Source organism: Hyaena hyaena, unplaced genomic scaffold (genome assembly GCF_003009895.1).
Source record: "Hyaena hyaena isolate Hyena2069 unplaced genomic scaffold, ASM300989v1 scaffold_339, whole genome shotgun sequence".
Taxonomy (NCBI): domain Eukaryota; kingdom Metazoa; phylum Chordata; class Mammalia; order Carnivora; family Hyaenidae; genus Hyaena; species Hyaena hyaena.
This window is the reverse complement of record NW_024080971.1, coordinates 79,392-99,616: the sequence shown is the minus strand read 5'-3', so window position 1 is coordinate 99,616 and position 20,225 is coordinate 79,392. Positions and strand designations below refer to the sequence as shown.

At 56.1% G+C, this 20,225-nt stretch overlaps 1 protein-coding gene across 1 annotated transcript in view; it reads left to right on the top strand.

The window, feature by feature from the left end:
* Positions 1 to 20,006, top strand: part of QSOX1 (quiescin sulfhydryl oxidase 1) — a 32,952-nt gene extending 12,946 nt beyond the window's left edge. Inside the window, 10 exon segments of the mRNA XM_039249507.1 lie at positions 2,687 to 2,732; positions 3,290 to 3,392; positions 5,927 to 6,017; positions 8,069 to 8,214; positions 9,793 to 9,927; positions 11,908 to 12,037; positions 13,596 to 13,718; positions 14,525 to 14,672; positions 16,028 to 16,207; positions 18,130 to 20,006. Coding sequence (XP_039105438.1) covers positions 2,687 to 2,732; positions 3,290 to 3,392; positions 5,927 to 6,017; positions 8,069 to 8,214; positions 9,793 to 9,927; positions 11,908 to 12,037; positions 13,596 to 13,718; positions 14,525 to 14,672; positions 16,028 to 16,207; positions 18,130 to 18,872 — 1,845 coding nt within the window. The 3' untranslated portion in view covers positions 18,873 to 20,006.
* The last annotated feature ends 219 nt before the right edge of the window (positions 20,007 to 20,225 follow it).

Below are 20,225 nucleotides of genomic sequence, written 5' to 3'. Positions count from 1 at the left end.
GTCAGTGTCAGGCAAACCAAGGGAGGTGGCAACATGAAGGCTAAGAAAGAGGATGTCAGGAATATATGGTACCAAAAAAAAAAAGGCAAAACCTGGCCATGGGGCAAAGCACACACCGCAGAGAAAGCAAGGGGCTAGAGAGGTCATTGGATTGGCCCAAGGGGTCGGCTGAGCAGTGGGGACACATGCCACAGCCAACCAGGCATGGGAGTGAAGCGAGGGGCAGTCAGAGAGGGAGCACAGACCCTGCTTTGAGAGGTTTGGCAGTGCAGGGAAACGGGAAGTGCCATAACGAGGCGGAAGGAGGGCTTCTGTCTATTCTCATCCGACCTCCCTTCCTGTCCTTTTTTAAAAGAAAAATTAGAGGAGGAGGATTGGAATCTATTCGTAGGCATCAAGAAGTTGCTGGCAGGAAAGGGGAAAAAGACGAATTAATAGGAAAAAGTTCCTAAGAGCATGAAGTGTAGGAGCCAGAGCCCCAGTGGTGACATCGTCCTGGAAGGTAGATGGGAGGCAACTGAGGACAGAGGGAAGGCTGTGTGGTGGTACAGGGGCACGTGAAGGGACATGGGAGGTCTTCCTGGGGGTGTGTCCCAAAGTCCCTGTGCATTCCCCTGGGTCAGTCTTGCTGGGGCTCCTGTCTGACTCCCCACTGCCCATGGCCGGCGCCTTCAGAAGGCTCCCCTGGGGTCCAGGGAGGTTGCCTTTTGATGGAGGTAATGTGCCGGCCCCTTTAACTAAGGCACCTGCTCAGACCTGGGCGACCTGGTGGTTGATGAAGGAAAGTTGCCATGCTACTTCTCATAGCTGAAAATAACACCCGTAGCAGTGTTTGTCCATAAATGCCTTCGCATGCTTTCTCTGCTCGATCCCATCACAATTCAGGAACTTTGTGATTGTTTTTACAGGTGTTAGGATAATGTATAATTTCACTCAGAATTTATTCAATAACCGCAAAGAACATTATTATAAATATATGTGGTGGGGGCGCCTGGGTGGCTCAGTCAGTTAAGCGTTCGACTTCAGCTCAGGTCATGATCTCACAGTCCGTGGGTTCGAGCCCAGTGTCAGGCTCTGTGCTGATAGCTCAGGGCCTGGAGCCTGCTTCAGATTCTGTGTCTCCCTTTCTCTCTGCCCCTTGTCCTCACAGTCTGCCTGTCTGTCTCTCAAAAAATAAATAAATAAGCATTAAAAAATAAAAATAGATAAATATATGTAGCACGTCTCCTCGGATGGTCTTCACCCAGAATAAAAGTTCATATTAATGGTCTTGTCTGAAATGAGGGAAAGTAAAGCAGTGAGCAGGAGTTAGGAGCCAGATGAGATCAGAGAAGGAGAAGGGTGTAGGCAGGAAGAAGTGAGTGGCTTCTCCGTATCTTTGTTTTTCCTCATATGGGAGGGTGGGCTGGTGGCCTGTGGATTTTAGCTTTCCGCCTACAAGTGGCTGGAATAAACACCTGCTAGCTGATCAGTGTTTCCTAGCGTTTAAAAGGTGGAACAAGGCAAGGAGACGATAATAATCCTGCAGTTAACATTTATTGATCCCTTACTGTATGCGTTGGACACAAGCACTTGAGGTGTATTATCTTTGACTCCTCACAGCAAGTCTTCAAGGTCATCCTCATCTTGAAAATGAGAAGGGAGAGAGGGGCTAATGGATTGCCCAAGGTCACACAGCAGGAGTAGCAGAGTCAGGTCTTGAACCCGGGTCTCGTAGACCACAGGGCCTGCACTCAACCACCAGCTTGGGGTGAGGCCATATGGCCATGCTGTTGCAGACAGAGGCCCAAAGGCAGCTACAAGTGGCCCCGGAGGTCCTCAGGAAGAGGCCTCTTCCTACCAGCAGGCCCTGTCCCAGGCCTTTAAGTTGCTGTCTGTCTGTCTGTCAGGACAACTGAACTTTGTTCCCTCCTGAGCCCAGGGGGGCACGGGCCAGAGCTCTGCCAGCGGCCTTGGCACTGAGGCAGAGGCCCAGATTCTGAGGACTTGTCCCCTGTTCTCTCTGTCTTCTTGCCCAAGGAGATGATAGACTGAGGCTGCAGTGTCATTCGTATAAATGTGGGGAAGAGAACAAAGTGGTGGGTTAAACTGACCTGTCTGTAACAAGACTTGTTTCTTCAGGGGTCTTGGGCTCGCCCTCCACCAGGACCTGAACTGGAGACCCCTCCCCTCGTGGAGTGTCTGCTGTGCCAGGCTGGGCGTTCCCAGGGGACAGACAGACACCAGCCTCTAAGCACAGACCACCTCAGAGGGTCGCTTACATTTTCTGGAGGAAGTATGAAGGGACTTTGTTTATCCAGTTGGGTTTGCCGCCTCCTTTCATTCACGCAGCGAATGTTTTCTGGTCATGATGTGCTAGGTGCCGGTGTGTTAGGATACCACGCATGGCGAGTACAGTGTGTAAGTGTCCGCTGCTGCCCGTGCGGCCCTGGGTGCATCAGGGCCATGGGGGTAGGGATTGGACACGGAGACGGTGGGGACAGGAATCCGCGGCCAGGTCCAGGGGCAGAAACCCTCCTGTTCCCCTTTTACAGGTGAGGAGACTGAGGCTCAGAAAGGTTAAGTCATTTGCTCCAAGTCAGCCCCTTGAGAAAGTAGCCAGGTCCTAGACACGGATCCATCTGGCACCGCTGTTGTGGTCTGGGCTCTGTGTGGTACTGACTCTTGCCTGTGTGTTTGCTTCCAGTTCTTCAAGGCCTTCAGCAAGAATGGCTCGGGAACAGCACTGCCAGGTGGGTGTCCTGAGCCCAGTTGCCCACGCCTTCCTCTTTTTCTTTCTGCTGGGTTTCGGCTGAGGTGAGGAGAGCCTGGTAAGGTCTACAAGGTGAAGGATGTCCCAGGGGAAAGTGGACTTTGTGTTCTCCTGTGTCCTTCCCAGCCAGCCTGGAAGATACCATCAGGAAAAGGAAGCTGGAGAAGCCCTCTGGTTTGGCCCGTTCGGGATCCTGGGAAGAGGGGAGGGTCACGGTGTATCCACGCTAGCCCTTCATGTCAGAATGGGGTTGGCATCCAGAGGGACAGACATGATAGCCTCCAGGGAAAGCCCTCACGGGTCCCAGGTCTGAGGGACTCTTTCCTGTCCCCTCAGGGATGGGTCTCCTTGCGTAACTTAGGGCCACAGAAGAAGACCTCACCCCCAGTGCAGAGGACTGAGCCATGCTGTGTCTCTCAGAACCAGCCTGTGCCCCGGGCCCTTTGTTTCAGTGAAGCTGGCAAGGGCGCTGGGATTCATTCTCCTTCCCTCCTCATGCCGCCACCTCCCCCCCCCCCCATGTCCGTCTTCATCCAGTGGCTGGTGCTGATGTGGAGACGCTGCGGAAGAGGCTCATCGACGCCCTCGAGTCCCATAGTGACACGTGGCCGCCCGCCTGCCCCCCACTGGAGCCCGCCAGGTATTCTGGGTGGAGCAGACCTGGCGCAGTGTGGGCCAGGATCACAGGCCTGGGAGTGAGAGGGTAGAGGGGACAGCTGGGCAGGGGAGGTAAAGGCCTGTGTCTTAGGGGCAGACACCTCTGTGGGCTAGAGCCACTCCGGGGCAGCTGGGAGAAGATTCCCTGTTGCTGGAGGTCCTCCCCGGCTGCCGGGTGCAAGGGTCCGTCCTGAGGGGCGGGAAGGAAGGGACGAGCAGGAGTTCCCAGGTCCTACCTGCTGCTGCTCTTCATAACCGGACCTCATGATCTGTTCACGTGATCTAAGCTGGAGAGGGCACCGAGAGGGTGGACGTGGGGAGGAAGAAGGTAGGCTCAGAGGAAAAGGGAAAGTGGTTCCTGTTAATGGAAAGTGGTTGTCTCTCTGAGCTGTGGCTGTGACTGGGGGTGGGGCGTGTGCCTATTGTGCCGCAGAGCGTCAGGCATGGTGGCTGGTGGCGCGTATCTGCCTGCCAGGCAGGCTTCCAGGATTGTCTGTTCTAAGAGAGGCAGGTGCACCGTGTTTTGCTCTAGCTCGCCCGCAGAGGGTAAGTTGAGAACGCCGGGTCCCGCCCTCCCCGATAAGCTCTCGAGACCGGATGGAGCCCACCTCAGGGACTCCTGCCAAGAAGGAACAAATCCAGAAAGCAGCAGGCAGTGCTGAGAGGAGCCCAGCCTTAGAGCACGGGGAGGGTTCCAGGGGCTGAGAAGGCCTCGCGAGACGGGTGCTGGTGCTGCGGGCCCTCCATGTTGGTTTCATGATGTTCTTCAAAGCCCTGCTGAGAGGTTGTGCTTCTAAGCGTCAGCCAACCCACGATGACTTTTTGTAATCTCCCCCAGTTGTCCATCCTCCCAGAGGGCCCCGCAGAGACCCTGGACCCAGCATTAGTCTGCCATAGTCGGGGCTGCACAACTCGACTCCATCTCTCCAGGAAACACCCAACCAGCCTGCTCCTTACTTCCATTTCCCAGTGACTGTGTCTGTCTTTCTTACGCACACACATCCCTCACGGTCCATTTTCAGCCCCAAGGGATCGCAAAGGCAGCAAGTCAGATACCCCTGCCAACCTCCCTCAAAGTGACCCTCCTAACGAGCTTTAGGAAGGAGGCAGAGATGTATGATGAAAGGTGAGCTGCCTCTTCCGGAAGTCTGAGTGGGAATGGATGGGCTGGGGGATGTTGGCCACCATGTTGCTCTTCTGCCAGCCGAGGGGAGGTCTGGTGAAGTGGTCTGCAAGGCTGGCGGAATCCACAGCTCTCCTTTTCATTCCCCCGCTGGGGTGTACTCTGGCCCCCCGCCTCTCTAGCATATCCTTTTGTATTGTCGCTGGGCTGGGCTCCCGCATCGGCCCCATTTTGTGTGTTCTGTTTGGGTATGATTGTGCTGCATCTGTCACTGGATCCACTAGAAGGAAATAGGTCATCAGGTTAGGGCTGAAAAGATACAGTCTCCCAGTGCCTTCGTACGTGTTGGCCTCTTAAGCATGTGTGACGATGTGCTGTTTTTAATTGGCATAAGGAAACAAATCACTTTTGTGCAGTTATTTTCTGCCTCCACTTTGAGTTTCTAAAACCATTTGGAGCTAATTCTATGATTTGAGGTGATTATAAAATTTATCTTCTTATCAATTTCCACCTTTGTTCTGGGTCTCAGTTTCTTCAAATTAGAATAAGAAAGTTGGATTAGATAGCTTCTAAGGTCTCCTGCACCTGGGACTTTCTTTAATTCCCTTTGAAGGCCTCCTCCAGGAGAGGAAAAAGCAGGTCTCCCCATTGGTAGTGACTTGCTGCTACCAAGACCAATGCTCATATCTGAATGGTGCTAAACACTGGTCCTTAGGGGACAAATAAAAACCATATTCTCTAAGCCTGGGCCTTGCCCAGAACAGAAAGAGCACTAGTCTCAAAGCAGTGCTTCCCCATCCACATCCTGCTCCCCAGACCACCTCGTAATCACTGTGGATTATTTTTTTATATACAGTTTATTATCAAGTTGGTTTCCATGTAACACTGGATCTTTAAAAGAAACAACAACAAAAAAACAAATCAAGGGGCACGTGAGTGGCTCAGTTGGTTGGGCATCAGACTTGATTTCAGCTCAGGTCACTATCTCATGGTTCATGGGATCAAGCCCCACCTCAGGCTCTGCACTAACAGTGTGGAGCCTGCTTCTCTGTCTCCCTCTCTCTCTGACCTCCCCCCGCACACTCTCATGCTCGCTCACCATCTCTCTCTCTCTCTCAAAAATAAATAAACATTAAAAAAAACAAATCAATAAACAAATGGAGAACCAGTGTGAGGTAGCAGAGGCAGTGTGCTCTGAGCCTAAGGGTTTGGCTTATCTCCCCCCCACCCCCCCAAGGCTGGCGGGGGGAGGCTGCCATGGAGCTGCCTGTGGAAACGGGAGGAGGTTTATGTGGCTGTGCTCACAGTGCTGTGCTGGTCGTACCTGTGTCCCCAGCGGCTCTGCTTTACTGCCACCAGCTGTGGACGGTCACTGCCACTGTTATCTCTTACAGGCTGGAGGAGATTGATGGATTCTTTGCGAGAAACGACGAAGAATACCTGGCCCTGATCTTTGAAAAGCCAGGCTCCTATCTGGGTAGAGAGGTGAGCTGCCCCCAGGGTCCCCGCAGCTCCAGAGGAGCCCAGGGAGTTCAAGGGCAGAGCTGTTCCCGGGAATTCTAGGCTGTCGGCCCCGTACACTTCTTAGCTCAGCACTGGCCTGACCCCTGCTGGGGGACTCAGGAAGTGTGGGAGCTGGACTTTTTTGTTTGAAAACCTTTATGTCTGTTTTTTACCTCCCTCACTGAAACTGCACATATATCACCTCCTGTCTCCTGATTGCTGGCACACGTAGTCGAGTCGCTAATCTTCAAAATTAAGGTACATTAATCAGGTAACACATTGAGGATCCCACGGCCAGTGAACTGGTGGAGTAGGGCTTTGAACCAGGTCTGTGAGGCTGGCGCCTGTAGAATTGGAGTAGAAAACTTGGGTGGAGGGAAGGAACATCAAAGCTCATGCAGTGCCTCCTAAGGGAGTGAGATCCCTTACCAGGTGAACAGGTTACTGAACAGGCAGGTCTGACTTTCCATTTCGTGATGATCTGTGATCAAGTTACTTAGCTTCCCGAAGCCCCATTTCCATCTATAAAGCAGTGATAATTACCTTTCCTCCGAGTATTGCTGGGACAGTCCAATGAGGCAGTTTAGGTAACGGGCCTGGATCGGTAGCTGGCCCAGAATAGTGCTTTTGACAGATCCATGCCCCTGGCCTCATGCAAGGAGCCCTGCATTCTCCCACTGGTGCACAGACTTCTGTAGACCACTTGTGGGCTTTTTCCCAGGTGCAGAGGTGGGATGACGGGCCAGAACATGGGTGAGGTGCAAGGCAGGACAGCGACATAGAGGAGGCATGAGAGTGGGGATGAAATTAAGTATCACTGTTGGCTCTGAATGGCTTTCCTCCTGAAACTCAGCAAGCACAGTCGAGAGGGCTCTGGGCTGTTTCCAGGCCTCTGAGCCATAAGAGGAGAAACAGAGGGAAGCAGGGAGGGGGTACAGAGTTTTGCCAAAGGACTGCCTGACCCTTCTGGGGTCCCAGTCCAGGCCTGGGGTCACGCTTGTCATGAGGAAGTGATTGTTAAATGTTCATTGGAATCAGCTTCTCTTCCAGGTGCCCACACCCTAATCCCCTGGGAAACCAGGGTCAGGGGCCCCTGTGGACTGAGTCTGGCGCCCTGTGTCCACACAGAGGTGCTCAGAGATGGTTCGTGTGAAAAGCAGGAGGACACAGTGACCAAGAGCCCAGGCTCTGGAGCCAACTGACCTGGATTTATTGCCCCATTCAGGCTCTTGCTAGTTAGCAAGGATGCTAGCCAGTGTGCTACATATGACCTGGACGCTTGACTTCACTTCGAAGCCTCAGGTTTTTCATTTGCAATAGGCATTTATTTTTTTAATGAACACTTATGTACCTACTATGCGCTAGTTGCTGTTACAATTCCAATTTTGTTACATTCCAGTTTTGTTAATAATCCAATCGTTGTTTCAATTTTGCAAGTAAGGAAATTGAGTCAGGGGGAGGCTTAGGCCACTGGGATCAGGATGCATGCCTGGACAGCCATAGTAGACTGTGCCTCCTGGCTTGGTCTCCTAACAGTACTTCCTGTTTCTTAGTCTTATTTTGAAGATTGAATGAAGCAATGTGTATACAGCACATCATAACTACTCAGTAAAATTAGCTCATACTATTTTTCCCTTATTTCTTTCTAAAATTAAAATCACATCTAATATGTTTTCTCATTAGGAATATAGATAGAAAGCCTTGTATATATAAGAATAAAAATGAAACCACATTTTATTATGCCTACCACAGATTGTTTTCATGGGAGAGAAAATTATATTATATTGGACTGCTCTAGGAAGTTCAAGGGGTAGGGTGTGCACAGTTCCAAGGCCCCTTCTCCTGGGCAGTGCTTGACTCTTGTCCCCTGTGGGGTAGGTGCGGTTGGTGGCATGAGACTCACTCAGCACACTGGTCCACTCTCTGAAAAGTTGAGAGTCTGGATGGAGCATGGCCGCCGCCAGGTACCCGCCCGGGGCTCCCTCTGCCCAGTGGCTGGACTGCACCCCCAACATGTCTGTCTGTCTCTGCAGGTGACTCTGGACCTGTCCCAGCACCAGGGCATAGCGGTGCGCAGGGTCCTGAGCACGGAGGGTGATGTGGTGAGCAAGTTTGGGGTCACCGACTTCCCGTCTTGCTACCTGCTGTTTCGGAATGGCTCTGCCTCTCAGGTCCACGTGTGAGTGCAGTGCCCTTCTGTCCCCTCCCTCCCGTCTCCCTGTGCCCCTTGTTTCTTCCTGCACAGAGGGGCTGCTGGCCTCTTACAGGGGCTGACAAGCTCTTTCTCCTGCCCTTCTGAGGAGCCCCCTCTGAGACAGGCAAGGAGCACCCTGGTGGAGGGGTGGTAGTCTGCCTGTGGGGTTGGGCAGCACCGTGAACATGGCCCCCGGGCCCGGCTCAGCGGTCCTGCCTCGGGTTCCTGGCCCTGTCACCATCAGTGCTTCTGCACCAAGGCCACCACAGCCCCGGCCCCGCTCCCCGTTCTCCTCTGCTCGCAGACTCGTTGGCAGGCTGCCGGCCTGGCAAGCTCTCAGATATGCCTGACCCTCCCTCCCTTTGGTTTTCTAATTGCAGAAAAGTTCATTAGGAGCTAGACAATAGCCAGTTCCAGAATGCCAAGAGAAAACAATCAGGCCAGCCACAGCCCTCTGTCAGGCTCCTGCTGCTGAATGGCCCGTTAAATGGCGCCAGATGGTGCCGGGATGCCCTCCCCGGGCAGATGATTGATGTGGCCTGGCCCTGCCAGCAGGAACTCGAGGGCCAGGGAGATGGAGACTTGCCCGAGGTGCCCAGTGAGCGGCCCTGCGGGCCCATTAGTGCCATCCTGCGTTGAGGCTGGGCAGGGCAGCCACTCGCCCTTGCGGGCTCCAGTCACTGGACAGCACTGGGCTGGGCCTCGTCAGAGATCTGCTGGGGGAAGGAAGCCTGGTGTCTGCAGGGGGACAGAAAGTGCCAGTCCTAACGGAGAGAGGAGGCATTGTTCCCTCACTTGGAGCTGGTGGAGGGGAAAATTGTTTGTGACGCCGCCACTCCTGAGCCATCTGCTCACCGATAAACATTGGGCCAGGACGGCCGAGTGGCGAACAGGGCTTGCCGATGTCAGGTCCCCTGGGCGTCCCGTCCTGCTGCCGCTGGTCCTCACACCCTCCTCCAGGTGGCCGGGACCAGGAGGTGTCACCTGCCCTGCAGGACTCCCTATCAGAAGAGAGAAAGAAATCAAAAGGATTGTAAAAGCATTTGAGAATGTTCGCGTTTCCGTTGTTGTTGTTACTACCTGCTTTTGAAAAACTGAGTGTCACACTCCCGTGACCTCCCTAGAGTGACGTCCCCTCTGGTCCCTCCGAGCCAGCTTATGAGCAGGCAGCTTCCTCGCTCTCTGGGGAAGAGAGTCAGACCCAGTCCTCGGGCGGGATCAGCAGCGGCCCGCAGACCTCACCTGCTCCTCTGTGCGCTCCATCCCCGCAGCCTCTCCGGGGTGGGCTGAGACCTTCTCGGCCCTGCTGCTTTTCCACATGGGGTTTTAACATCAGGCTGGTGTCCAAGAAACTTTCCATTGCATGAGCAGTGGGTAGAAAGGCTGAAGTGAGGCATGGGTGCCTTGGTTTTGACCTCGCTGAAGGTAAAACCCAACCAGATTCAAATATTTAATAACCAGTTCTGTCAAGTGAGCCACCTACCTCCTCTCCGGACATGAGTTCGCCCAGGGGTCTGTTTCTCCAGACTCACTGCCTCTCCTCTGTGCTTTCTTCCCTCACAGACTAAAGGAATCCAGGTCCTTCTACACCGCTTACCTGCAGAGGTTCTCCAAGACCACCAGGGAGGCTGCCCCCACCACGGTTGCACCAACCACAACTCACACAGTGGCTCCCACTGTGTGGAAGGTCGCAGATCGGTAAGGCCACGCCTACACCCCAGAGTCCTTCCCTCACCCCAGCCTTCCCTCTGTTCACAGAACCCGTGTCTGCCCACCACACTCCTTCCTTGAGCTTAGCACCTGCCTTTCCAATCCCAGACCCATTAGGGCTGACCTTGGCCTTTGGGCCTCCCTGGCTGCTGGCCATACAGGAAAGAGTTTCAGATGTGTGGGAGCAGCACTGGCTGTGGGTGGTGCAAAACAGCATGTACTTGTATCCTTCATGATTGAATGAGTACCTTCCTGTGCCCACATTCCTTAAGCTTGATGCTATTCAAGAACAAGTAGAATCAGCTTAGAAGGATAATCTGTGGCCTTCAAACCAGCTTCCTACCCAAGCATCTATGTCTTCAGCAAGTAGTTTTGAGTACCTGCTATAGACTAGACCCTGTAACACAGGCGTGCGTATGCAGCCCCTTCCCACAGAGAGTTTACATTCCATTCTAGGAAGACATTGACCTCATTTGAGTGCCTCTGGTGCTGGGGAGCTCACTACCGTTTGAGGTCGCCTGGATCTCTGCACAGCTGTAAGCCTGAGGAAGCTGCTCCTGCAGTAGAATGTGTGCATGCTGGGCAGATGAGGTTGTGCACCTTGCACTGGTGCCCAGCAGTGTGCCAGGTAGAAAAGGCTGGCCTGGGAGCTCAGAGCTGCCTTAGGAAGGTGGCCCCTCCACCTGCAATGCAGGGAACTGCATAAGAGAACTGGGGGAAAGGTCTGCTGATTTCTAAAGGATTTTGCATCCCTGCATGAAGGATGTTAAGGGTCAAAAGTGCTAAGGGAGAGATTTTTAGTAAATCAGGCAAGAAGGAAAGAGAGACTGAGAGGTGGGAGTGAATGGTCATTATGGTCATTCAGATTATGATGATTCAACTCATTCAGATTATAATGGCTGACACCTGATGTGCCAAACTGTGCTGGGCACCTTCCATGCATTATCTCCTTCAGTCACCGGTGGGTGGGAGGGGGGGACACGACACTTCTTGAGGCAGACCATGGGAATGGTGAGGTACAGAGGCCCAGGACGTCACAGTGGGGCACAGAGAGGGGACTCTGCTATGAGGGTGAAGTGCAGGTGGTCATAGGCTCACCCCCGTTAGCTGACCTTGCCGGCTCCCTGCAACCTGAGGTGGTGGGTGCGGCAGGAGCCATCAGTCCATCTTACAGGTGAGGTCACTGAGGCCCCAGAGTTAGCTCACTGTAGCACTGAGGCCAGGACCCAGGCCTCAAGAGGCAGGGGGAGGAGGAGCCCTTTGCTTCAGAAGTCCAGGCCCCAAGCCTGATGCAGGGTGCAGGGTAGAGCAGCCATGTTGGAGCCTTCAGCCCTTCCGCTGGGGCCTGAGGCAGCACAAGAGGTGTGAGATGGAGCCCCACCTGCTACCTGAGGTCTGGCAGCTGCAAAGATGTCAGCCCCAAAATAAAAACACACACCGCCTCTCCTCCTAACCCCTCAGCCCCGGCTGTGCCCTGACTTGATGGGCAGCCAGACCCATGGTCTTTCAGAGAGGAGCCAGCTTTTCATTGGTCTGTCTGTTCTTCGGAGTCTTTGTTCAGAACAGAGGATGAAGCTCAGCCTTCCACCAGCAACCTGATCAAAGCACCTTTAAGGAGTCGTGGGTAGGAGGGGCCCTGAACCTACAGAGGGGGATCCCCTCCTCTATACCAGGAGCTGCTGAGGGGTTTACCTTTATGCTTTTGTTAAATCCTCTTAGCAACCTACCCGTGAGCAATTAATTATCTACTTGTTATAATAAATGAAGAATTGAGGCTCAGAGAAGTTAAGTCACATACTCAGGGTTACAGAGTGGGTCAGGGGCAGAGCCCAGCACTAACTTACAATGCTCTGTGACCATCAGAGATGGCCCACCCCTTTTCTCCCTTTAGCCCTGGGCGCTTGTCCTCAGCCGCTGCCCTGTGGCTAACATCCCTTTATCTCGCTCTGCCTCCCCCGGGGTCCTCAGCTCCAAGATCTACATGGCTGACCTGGACTCTGCACTGCACTACATCCTGCGGGTGGAAGTGGGCAAGTTCTCCGTTCTGGAAGGGCAGCGCCTGGTGGCCCTGAGAAAGTTCATGGCAGTGCTGGCCCAGGTGAGTGGGGCCCCGGCCTCCCTTGTCCGTCTTCCCTCCACACCTGCCTCCTCCTCCCCGCCTGCATCCTTCTGTCTGGTTCCAGGTCCACTGCCAGCGCTGCCCTACTTAGAAGTCCAGGGCTGCGGGCTGCTGAGGACCGCTGAGTCAGATGCGGGCTCTGGCCTCCTTCCGAGCCCAACTGCTGACTCAGCCACCCTCAGCTCTGGAGTGCCAGGTCCCCTCCTTCTTGGGGCAGGTCTCTGGGCAGCTGGGGCTGCCTCTGGGGGTGATCTGTGCCTCCCCATCGGGAACTGCTTGCCAGCCTGGTCCCCGGGGCCCCACCCCAGCCACGCCCGGCCTTCACGCCCACCTGGCTCAATCTTGTGCTGGTGTGGTGCTCTTACAGCCTGAGGCCAGAGCCTTGGGTCCCTCCCCAGCGACATCCCTGCCTCCTCCTGTAAGCAGCTGGTGGGACTGGCCACTGGGTGGCGTGCGGTCACCAGCGTTTCCTGCTCCAGCCAGAGGGTGACTCCCTGTAGTCCAGAGCCCTTAATTCATCCTTCTTCCTGACACCAGGGCCTTAGAAGGAGGAAGGGTCTAAGTCAGGATGACAGGCGAAGGTCAGTGAGAAATGCTGACTTAAAGCTGTAAAATCATGTTGGGAGCCCAGAGGCCTGAGTGGGCTGACCCAGAGGGAGCGTGTCAAAGACAGGATTCTTCTGGCCACCTCTGCCTCAGGGGCAGCATCAGCCCTGGAGGGTAGGTGGGAGTCTGTCATGGCTCTCTCCCAGGGCCGGCTCCCCTGGCTGGTTTTTCTGTGTGTGTGGTGATCCCCCTTTTTTCTTTTTCCTCTGAAAATTTCCCAGTGTCGTTGTCCTCTTGACCAGTGTCTCGGTGGCTTTATCTGACCTGCTCTGCTGGCATCCCCCTCTCCTGCCCCCCGCCCCTGGGTGTGTGTGCACGCCCCCGTGCACACACATCTGTCCTCCTCCCCAGAGTCCTGTGGCTTTAAAGTGCTGATACTAATCAGATTTCAGCTGACTTATTGTCAGAGTAGCTTTTCATGCTCCTCAGAGACTCTTGGGAGTTACCATCAAGGTCTGGATCTTGCCCATGCGCCCCAGGGCCACCTTGTCCCCACCAGCAGCCTGTGGAATACAGATGGCGGCTGTTCCCCAGCCTTGCCCGGCAGTCAGTAAGTCAGCAGGTCAGCTGGTCTCTCAGAAGATCACCTGCAAAGAGGACTGTGTGGCCCAGGCGCCCAGCAGCCCCAGGAAGCCACGCAGGTGCCCAGCCTTCCTCCCAGGGGCAGTGTGGGATCAGGGTCAGCCTGGAGAGGGAGCCTCAAGGACTGAGCCTCACTCAGAGCCTCTGTCCTCTCCCCAGCCCTTCCCTCCCCTTACCCGGTGCCCCAGAGCAAAGGTAGTAACAACACACGTTTACATCTAAGGCGGAGTGTTTTCCTGTGGTTTGGGGACACTTCACGAAACTGTTTAGCCCCCTACCCTCCTTGGGCCTGCAGGGCTCTGGGGGGACTTGCTTTTCACTCCCCAGCTTTCCCTTGTGCCTCCCACAGTACTTCCCGGGCCAGCCCTTAGTCCAGAACTTCCTGCACTCCATGAATGACTGGCTCAAGAGGCAGCAGAGAAAGAAAATTCCGTATGGTTTCTTTAAAGCTGCCCTGGACAACAGGAAGGAGGTGAGTGTGGGGACAACTGAAGTCCTTCTCTGTGTCCTCAATAATGTGGGAGTGGAGGGCGTTAACCCCGTGCCTCCGACCTCCTTCCACAACTTGCACTGGGGAAGGAGTCCAGGATCCCGGGTGGGTCCTTCCATTCATGATGAATAAACTGCTACTTACTGAGCTATGTGCATGCCCTGTAGCCCATCTCATCCTCCCAGCTTTAGTGGAAGGTAGCTATTATCCCCATTTAGCAGATGAAGAAACTGAGGTTAAGAGGGATTGTGTAACTTGTCTGAGATCACAGACAATAGGTAGGTAATTGGGCTGGGATTTAAGTCCAAGTGTGAGATACCAGCCGTGAGCGAGTTTGTACCCGCTGCTCCCTGTGGCCCGCAGGCACATCGGGCTTCTCTGGCCCTCTCCAGGGGCACCTTTCTGGGCTCCTGTGCCTGCCGCTCTTTGCAAAGGTGGGCCGCGGCAGCCAGCAGAGGTGCACAGCCGTACAGATCTATAGGGTGCCAAGGCTCAAAGGGACCTCAGAGGCCAGACCCCTCATTTCCCATTTTACAGATGGGGAAGCTGAGGCTAGACTAAGGATGTAACTCAGTCTGTGTCACAGCTTTTCAGACCCGCTCCTCTTTTGATGGGTGTAGCCAGTGGAAGGGAAATACCGCCTTTGAGATGAGCGACTGAGAAAGGGACCTATTATGTTTGTCTTAGGGCTGTGTGCTGACCTTTGAGTCTCCTGGAAGCTTCTTTCCTCACCACCCATCTCATTTTGCTTTTCCGTGTATGCTCTCATACACATGTGTGTTCCTTAGGGCGCCGTGATCATCAAGAAGGTGAACTGGGTTGGCTGCCAGGGGAGCGAGCCGCACTTCCGTGGCTTTCCCTGCTCCTTGTGGCTCCTCTTTCATTTCCTGACCGTGCAGGCAGCCCGGCACAACTTAGAGCCCTCACACGAAGCAGGTGAGTCTGGGGCCCGCACACACCCCGTGCCCCAGCCCTGCCTTGTGCAGCTGGCCGTGCACACTCAGTGCAGAGCCAGGATGGGGAGGACTTGGAGGAGCCGCCCAGTCCTGCTCCCTACCCTGGGGTGTGCAGCATCTGGGCCTCTGACGAGGAACAGGAGCCAGCAAGGGAGACTGGGAAGGAACAGCCACTGGGATTTCAAAATACAGTGTTTGAAGAAAGAGCGTGTAGTCAGCCGAGTGGGGGGCGCGGTGCTCTCCAGCAAGAGCTGTTGCAGTGGAGTCCTGGAGAGAAAGGCCTGGGCCGACTGGGCTGAAGAGAGAAGGAGGCGCAAGAAATTGGAGATAATGGGGAAGTATCAGGGGTCAGAGAAGGGCCGTCTTTACCAGTCAGAGGGATCCCGTATTAAGGGCCAAGTGGATGCTGCAGTAACGGGAATATGTATACAGGAGTGAGATCCTGGCAGAGGGCAGAAGGGGTAAGGCCTGGAGCCCAGAGCGGGAAGAGGCAGCATGGACAGCTTCAGGGTGGGCAGCGGCCGGGAGGGGGCAGGAGAGGGCAGCGCCAAGGGGGCCGAGGACAAAAGCAAGGCCTGGCTTTCAGGGGCGCTCAGGTTGCCAGGAAAGATGGGGGGATTGGTCGAGAACAGGACAGAGTGGCCTGCTGAGGTCCTAGTGGATGGAGGGGTGGGGCCGTGGGTCTGCTTTTGAGTGGCTGGGGCTTTGCAGCAGGACAGAGAGAGAGTTTGGAAGCAACCAGCAGCGAGGAGGGTCCTTCCGCCCCCCGCAGCCCTGACCCCTGAGGTGTGTGGAAGACAGAAGGGTTTAAGAGGGCGTGTTTGGGGGAGCCCAGTGTCAGAGCAGGAAGGGGAGGGGAGTTTTCAGAGGTGGGCACTGATGCCAGCCCCGGGGGCCCGGGGGAAGGGAGTGGGGGGTGAGGGGAGATGGAGACAAAGTGGCGGATGTGCAGAGCCTGATCGCAGGGACCCCTGATGCAGTGCCTGAGGGAGCAGGAAGCCCAAAGTGGGCTGGGCTCAGGAGGGGTGCCGGGGAGGGGTGTGGGCAGCCTGGCCCCTGCCTGCCTCTCCAGACACGTCCCAAAGAGCCTACAGTGTCCTGCTGACAAGTTTGGGCTTTATCCCAAGTGTCAGTAAGTGACAGGGACCTGGATGAGTGGCAGAGAAAGGAAACTGGGAGTTTGGGAGGAGATGGGGTCAACTCTGACGTGACCCCTGGAAGGTGGACAGGGGTGCAAGGAGACCCTGGGCATGAGGAGCGGACAGTGGAGGGTCTGGCGGGCGCGGGCAGCCGGAAGGGCCCCTGCGACGGCAACAGCAGCCCCTCTCCCTGCAGCCAAAGCTCAAGAGGTCCTGCAGGCCATCCGGGGCTACGTGCGCTTCTTCTTCGGCTGCCGAGATTGCGCCAGCCACTTTGAGCAGATGGCGGCGGCCTCCATGCACCGGGTGAAGAGTCTGGACAGCGCCGTGCTCTGGCTCTGGTCCAGCCACAACAAGGTCAATGCCCGCCTCGCCGGTAAGGAAGGGCCCTCTCCAAGGCTGGCGTCACAGACACAGGGCGGTGGGGGAGTTTTAGGGGACCTGGGACAGAGGTAGGGACGGGACACTCATCCTCAAAGTAGCATCCCCACAGTGCTTCACAGTGCACAGTGCCTTTCCACACGCTCTGCCTGCCCTGCTGAGGCAGTCATTGCCCTTAGGCCCATTTTCCAGATGAGGAAGCTGAGGCTTTGACACTCTAGGACTGTGGGCTTCCAGTGTCACTGCTCACTCTTTCCCCTGCACCAGGGCCCCTTCCTCAGAATTCTCAGTGTCCCTCTCCTGCCTTCTTTGTTCTGCTTCCTGGCTCTTGGCTCCTTTCTTACTCACACCAACAGGGAGAAGAGAGCCGGGCTTTTCCACCCACCAGAGGGGTCTAGCAATGAAATGTGCCAGAAGAGAAAGATCTAGTCGTTCCTAGAAGAAACCAGGGACTGATTCCCACAGGGGGAGGCCTTGGCTTCTGAGTTTCCCCATTTGTAGTGTTTTCTGTTCGTGGTACACAGGAGTCTGATGGGTCCAGGAGGCAAAAACATTAAACTAAGGGGTGACCAGAAACTGGCCGGTGGGGAGGGAGCCATCTGTAGTCGGGAGCCTGGGCGTATCTGTGGGGAAAGGGTAGTGGCCGACAGACCTCCTCGGGGTGGGAGCTTTGGGGATGAGGCCTGGGACTGCCAGGGTTCAAGGAAAAGGAGCCGAATAGTGCAGGTGGTGGCACAGGCCACTCGTCTCCTGGGACCTCCTGGTGGACTTTGAAAAGAGGACACATGCCCATCTCTCCTCTCCCTGCTTCCCTCTCTGCTGCACCCCGTCCCCTGCCCCCACATGCTCCATGTGACCAGCTGGCCCCATGACCTGGGCAGGCTCCCCGCTTCCCTGGGGGCCCAGCTGCCGCCAGAGGGTAGATCTGGGGCTTCTCCTGGCGGGGCCCCCAGGAAGGCGTACCCTGCCCTGTGTGGTGGGGTCCTTTCGGATCAAACTAGGAACAGTAGCAAGCAGGTGCCAATCCAGCGCTCGCTGTGCCAGGCTGGTCACTACTACTTCTCGCTGGACCTTTGGAATCGACTTGGTGTCTCCTCCCCACAATAACCATTTCAGCTGTTCCATCCCCTGCCGCTGCTTCGTTCCGGCCAGCACCTTTCCTTCCCCCTCTTAAGCCCCTTAGGAGAGGTGCCTCCTCCGAGAGATCTGGGCTGACTGCCACTCCCTGGGCGACCCTGGCCCTGTAGGGCCCGACCTGGGGCTCTGGCCACCATGCCAGCCATCAGGGTAACTCCCTGACCCTCCTGAGTGCCCTCTTCCCCATCCAGGCCCCCAGGCGCCCCCTTACCTGCCCTTGGAGCCCACCAGGAAGGAAATTCCACCAGCCCCCGCATACCCTGGAGGGCTGCCGTGGCACGAGGAACACCTCTGCATTACCACATGCCACGGACTCTGGTTATAAAAACTATTTTCCCTTGAACTACCAAAGTGATGTTTTCTTCACTGTATAAAACGGGAAAGTTCAGAAAAAGGCCGAGAAGAAGATGACTAGCAGACCAACCAAAGACTGCAAGACAGATAATATTGAGTCTTCTAACCCTTTTCCAGGCCTGGTTGAGGGGTACAGCCCAGCAGCAAAGTTGACGGAGGGGCTGCAGGGGGTGATCACTAGGAGGCTGTGTGGCTGGTGGGGGGATAGTCTTCTTCCTGCCCTGCGCAGCTCCATGCTGGCTCCGCTGGGTTGGGGGGAGCCTCCATGCTAGGTTTTTTTCACCTGGCTTCTCATACCCACCATTGCCAAGGGCAGCAGGGAGCCCCTTTTGCAGATGGGGAAGCTGGCTTTCTGAATGAAGAATGAGCTCTGGGCTTCCAGGCGGGCCCAGGGGTCACAGCCAGCCCGTGTGCTTCCCTCCCCAGGCGCCCCCAGTGAGGACCCTCACTTCCCCAAAGTGCAGTGGCCGCCCGTCGAACTCTGTTCCGCCTGCCACAACGAACTCCGGGGTGCACCTGTGTGGGACCTGGACAACACCCTCAGGTTCCTCAAGACCCACTTCTCCCCAAGCAATGTCGTCCTGGAGCTTCCTTCAGCCGGGCCGGGCCCACGGATGGTTGCCCGGATGATCGCAGCCAGAAATTTTACCGTGGGCCCTGAGAAGGTGGGGATCGTGAGAGGGCCAGGAACCACTGACCCCAGAGTCCCAGCAGAGAGACTCGGGGCAGGTCACCCCCAGGATGTGCTCATTGGCCTCGGTATGACAGCTGAGCCAGACCAGGGACCTCCTGAGCATGTAGCAGAGCTTCACAGGGAGAAGTGGGAGCAGCCACAGGGGCAGGAACACGTAGCCAAGCGAGACACAGGAGCCGTGTTGCTGGCTGAGTTCCTGGCCGAGAAGCACCTCCCCAGAGGCCCTTCAGAGCTGGGCCGGGTGGGCCGCAGCTCAAAGCAGGTGGCCGCCATTCCCGAAGGGGAGCCGGAGGCTGGGCCCATGCGGGGCCGGGACCAGTGGCTACAGGTGCTGGGAGGCGGCTTCTCCCACCTGGACATCAGCCTCTGTGTGGGGCTCTACTCCCTGTCTTTCATGGGCCTCCTGGCTGTGTACACCTACTTCCGGGCCAGGATGAGGGCATTGAAGGGCCACGCTGGTCACCCCGCAGCCTGAACCATTCGCCTTGTGAGCCGTTCACGGCGCTCTGCCAGCCCCCTGCTCCTCTCCCCTTTCCCCTTGTTCCTTGTCCAGGGAAACCCAGGGAAGCCAGTTGCTCCAGTGAACCTTCTCAGGCCTTCTAGGAAGGAGGTTCCATAGCCAGGAAAAGTGTGCATTGGGCCCATGTTCCTCTGGCAGCAGTGGGGGCGAGGCGGGGGGCCATGGCGGACAGCAGTGGCCCTGGGGGTGGGAGGCTCGGTCCCTGGCCTCTCGGCACCACATTCCTTCTGATCACCTTATTTGAAGTCCTGCTCATTCTCACTGAAGCTTCTCTGTCTCCCACCTGGTCTTGGGCCTAAACTGGGGCACGCGAGGCCACGGTCCCCCAGGTCCCCCATCCAGAGGCACGTTCCCAAGGCTGGCACACTAGAGCGGAACTCTTCACTGCGCCTCGGGCCCCGTCCATCCCGCTCCCTTCTGGATGCAAAGAGGCCTTTGTGCCAGAGAAGGCAGGGCTGCTTCTGCCCCTCTGTGGCCTGTCCATCCTCCAGCCCCTCATATCTCTGGAGTGGGGTTTGCTTTGGGGGGGCGGGTTGGTATCTGGAAGCTTCTGAATGTCCTGCTGGTCTCCCAGGTGAGGCTTGGGTCAGGGTTGGAGGGAGGAGAGCTTCTGGCTCCTTCTTCAAACCTCTGCTTCAGGAGGGGTACAGGCTAGAGCTGGTGTGGACCTGGATGGGTGATGGCCACGGGGCTGGGTGGTGAGCGGCTGGCTTGGTGGGACCTGATAAGGGCTAGTGTGGGATTTAGGGAGGGTGCTGCTGTCTTTAGTGCCTTGGCTCTGGGCTTAGCTGGGAGGGTAGAGTGAAGCCAGAGAAGACAGTTGCTTCAAATGTGCTTTGTCTCCTCCCCAGTGCGCTCTACCCCTCCTAGAGCTGGGTCTTCTGTCTTTTGATTTTGGCCTCCGAAATAGATGCTCATGTTTGAATGTGGAGGGTGTTGCAGTGAGGAAGCGTCCTCTCTCAAGGCCCCACCTTCCATCGTGCAGAGGTTAAAAGGGTCTGAGGGGAGGGGGACTCTGCACATGCTTGATTCCCACTCTACCCCACTGCTTGGGAGGGTTGTGGAATAAATTATTTTTGCTAAGGCAAAGCCTTGGTGTGTTCTTGGACTTGCTGTTTGGAGGCCTAGTGTCCAGATCTGGACAGAATCCACAGAATCCAGCCTTGGCGGGGATCCAGCCAGACGCGATTGCCCTCCCCCCCCCCCCAGAGCTTCTGCCCCGCAGGGGACCAGGTGCTCTGGCCGGCCCCCTTCTCCTGGGTGGGCCCTCCTTCTGCCCATGGAGCTCCTGTTCCCAGGCCCCGTCCA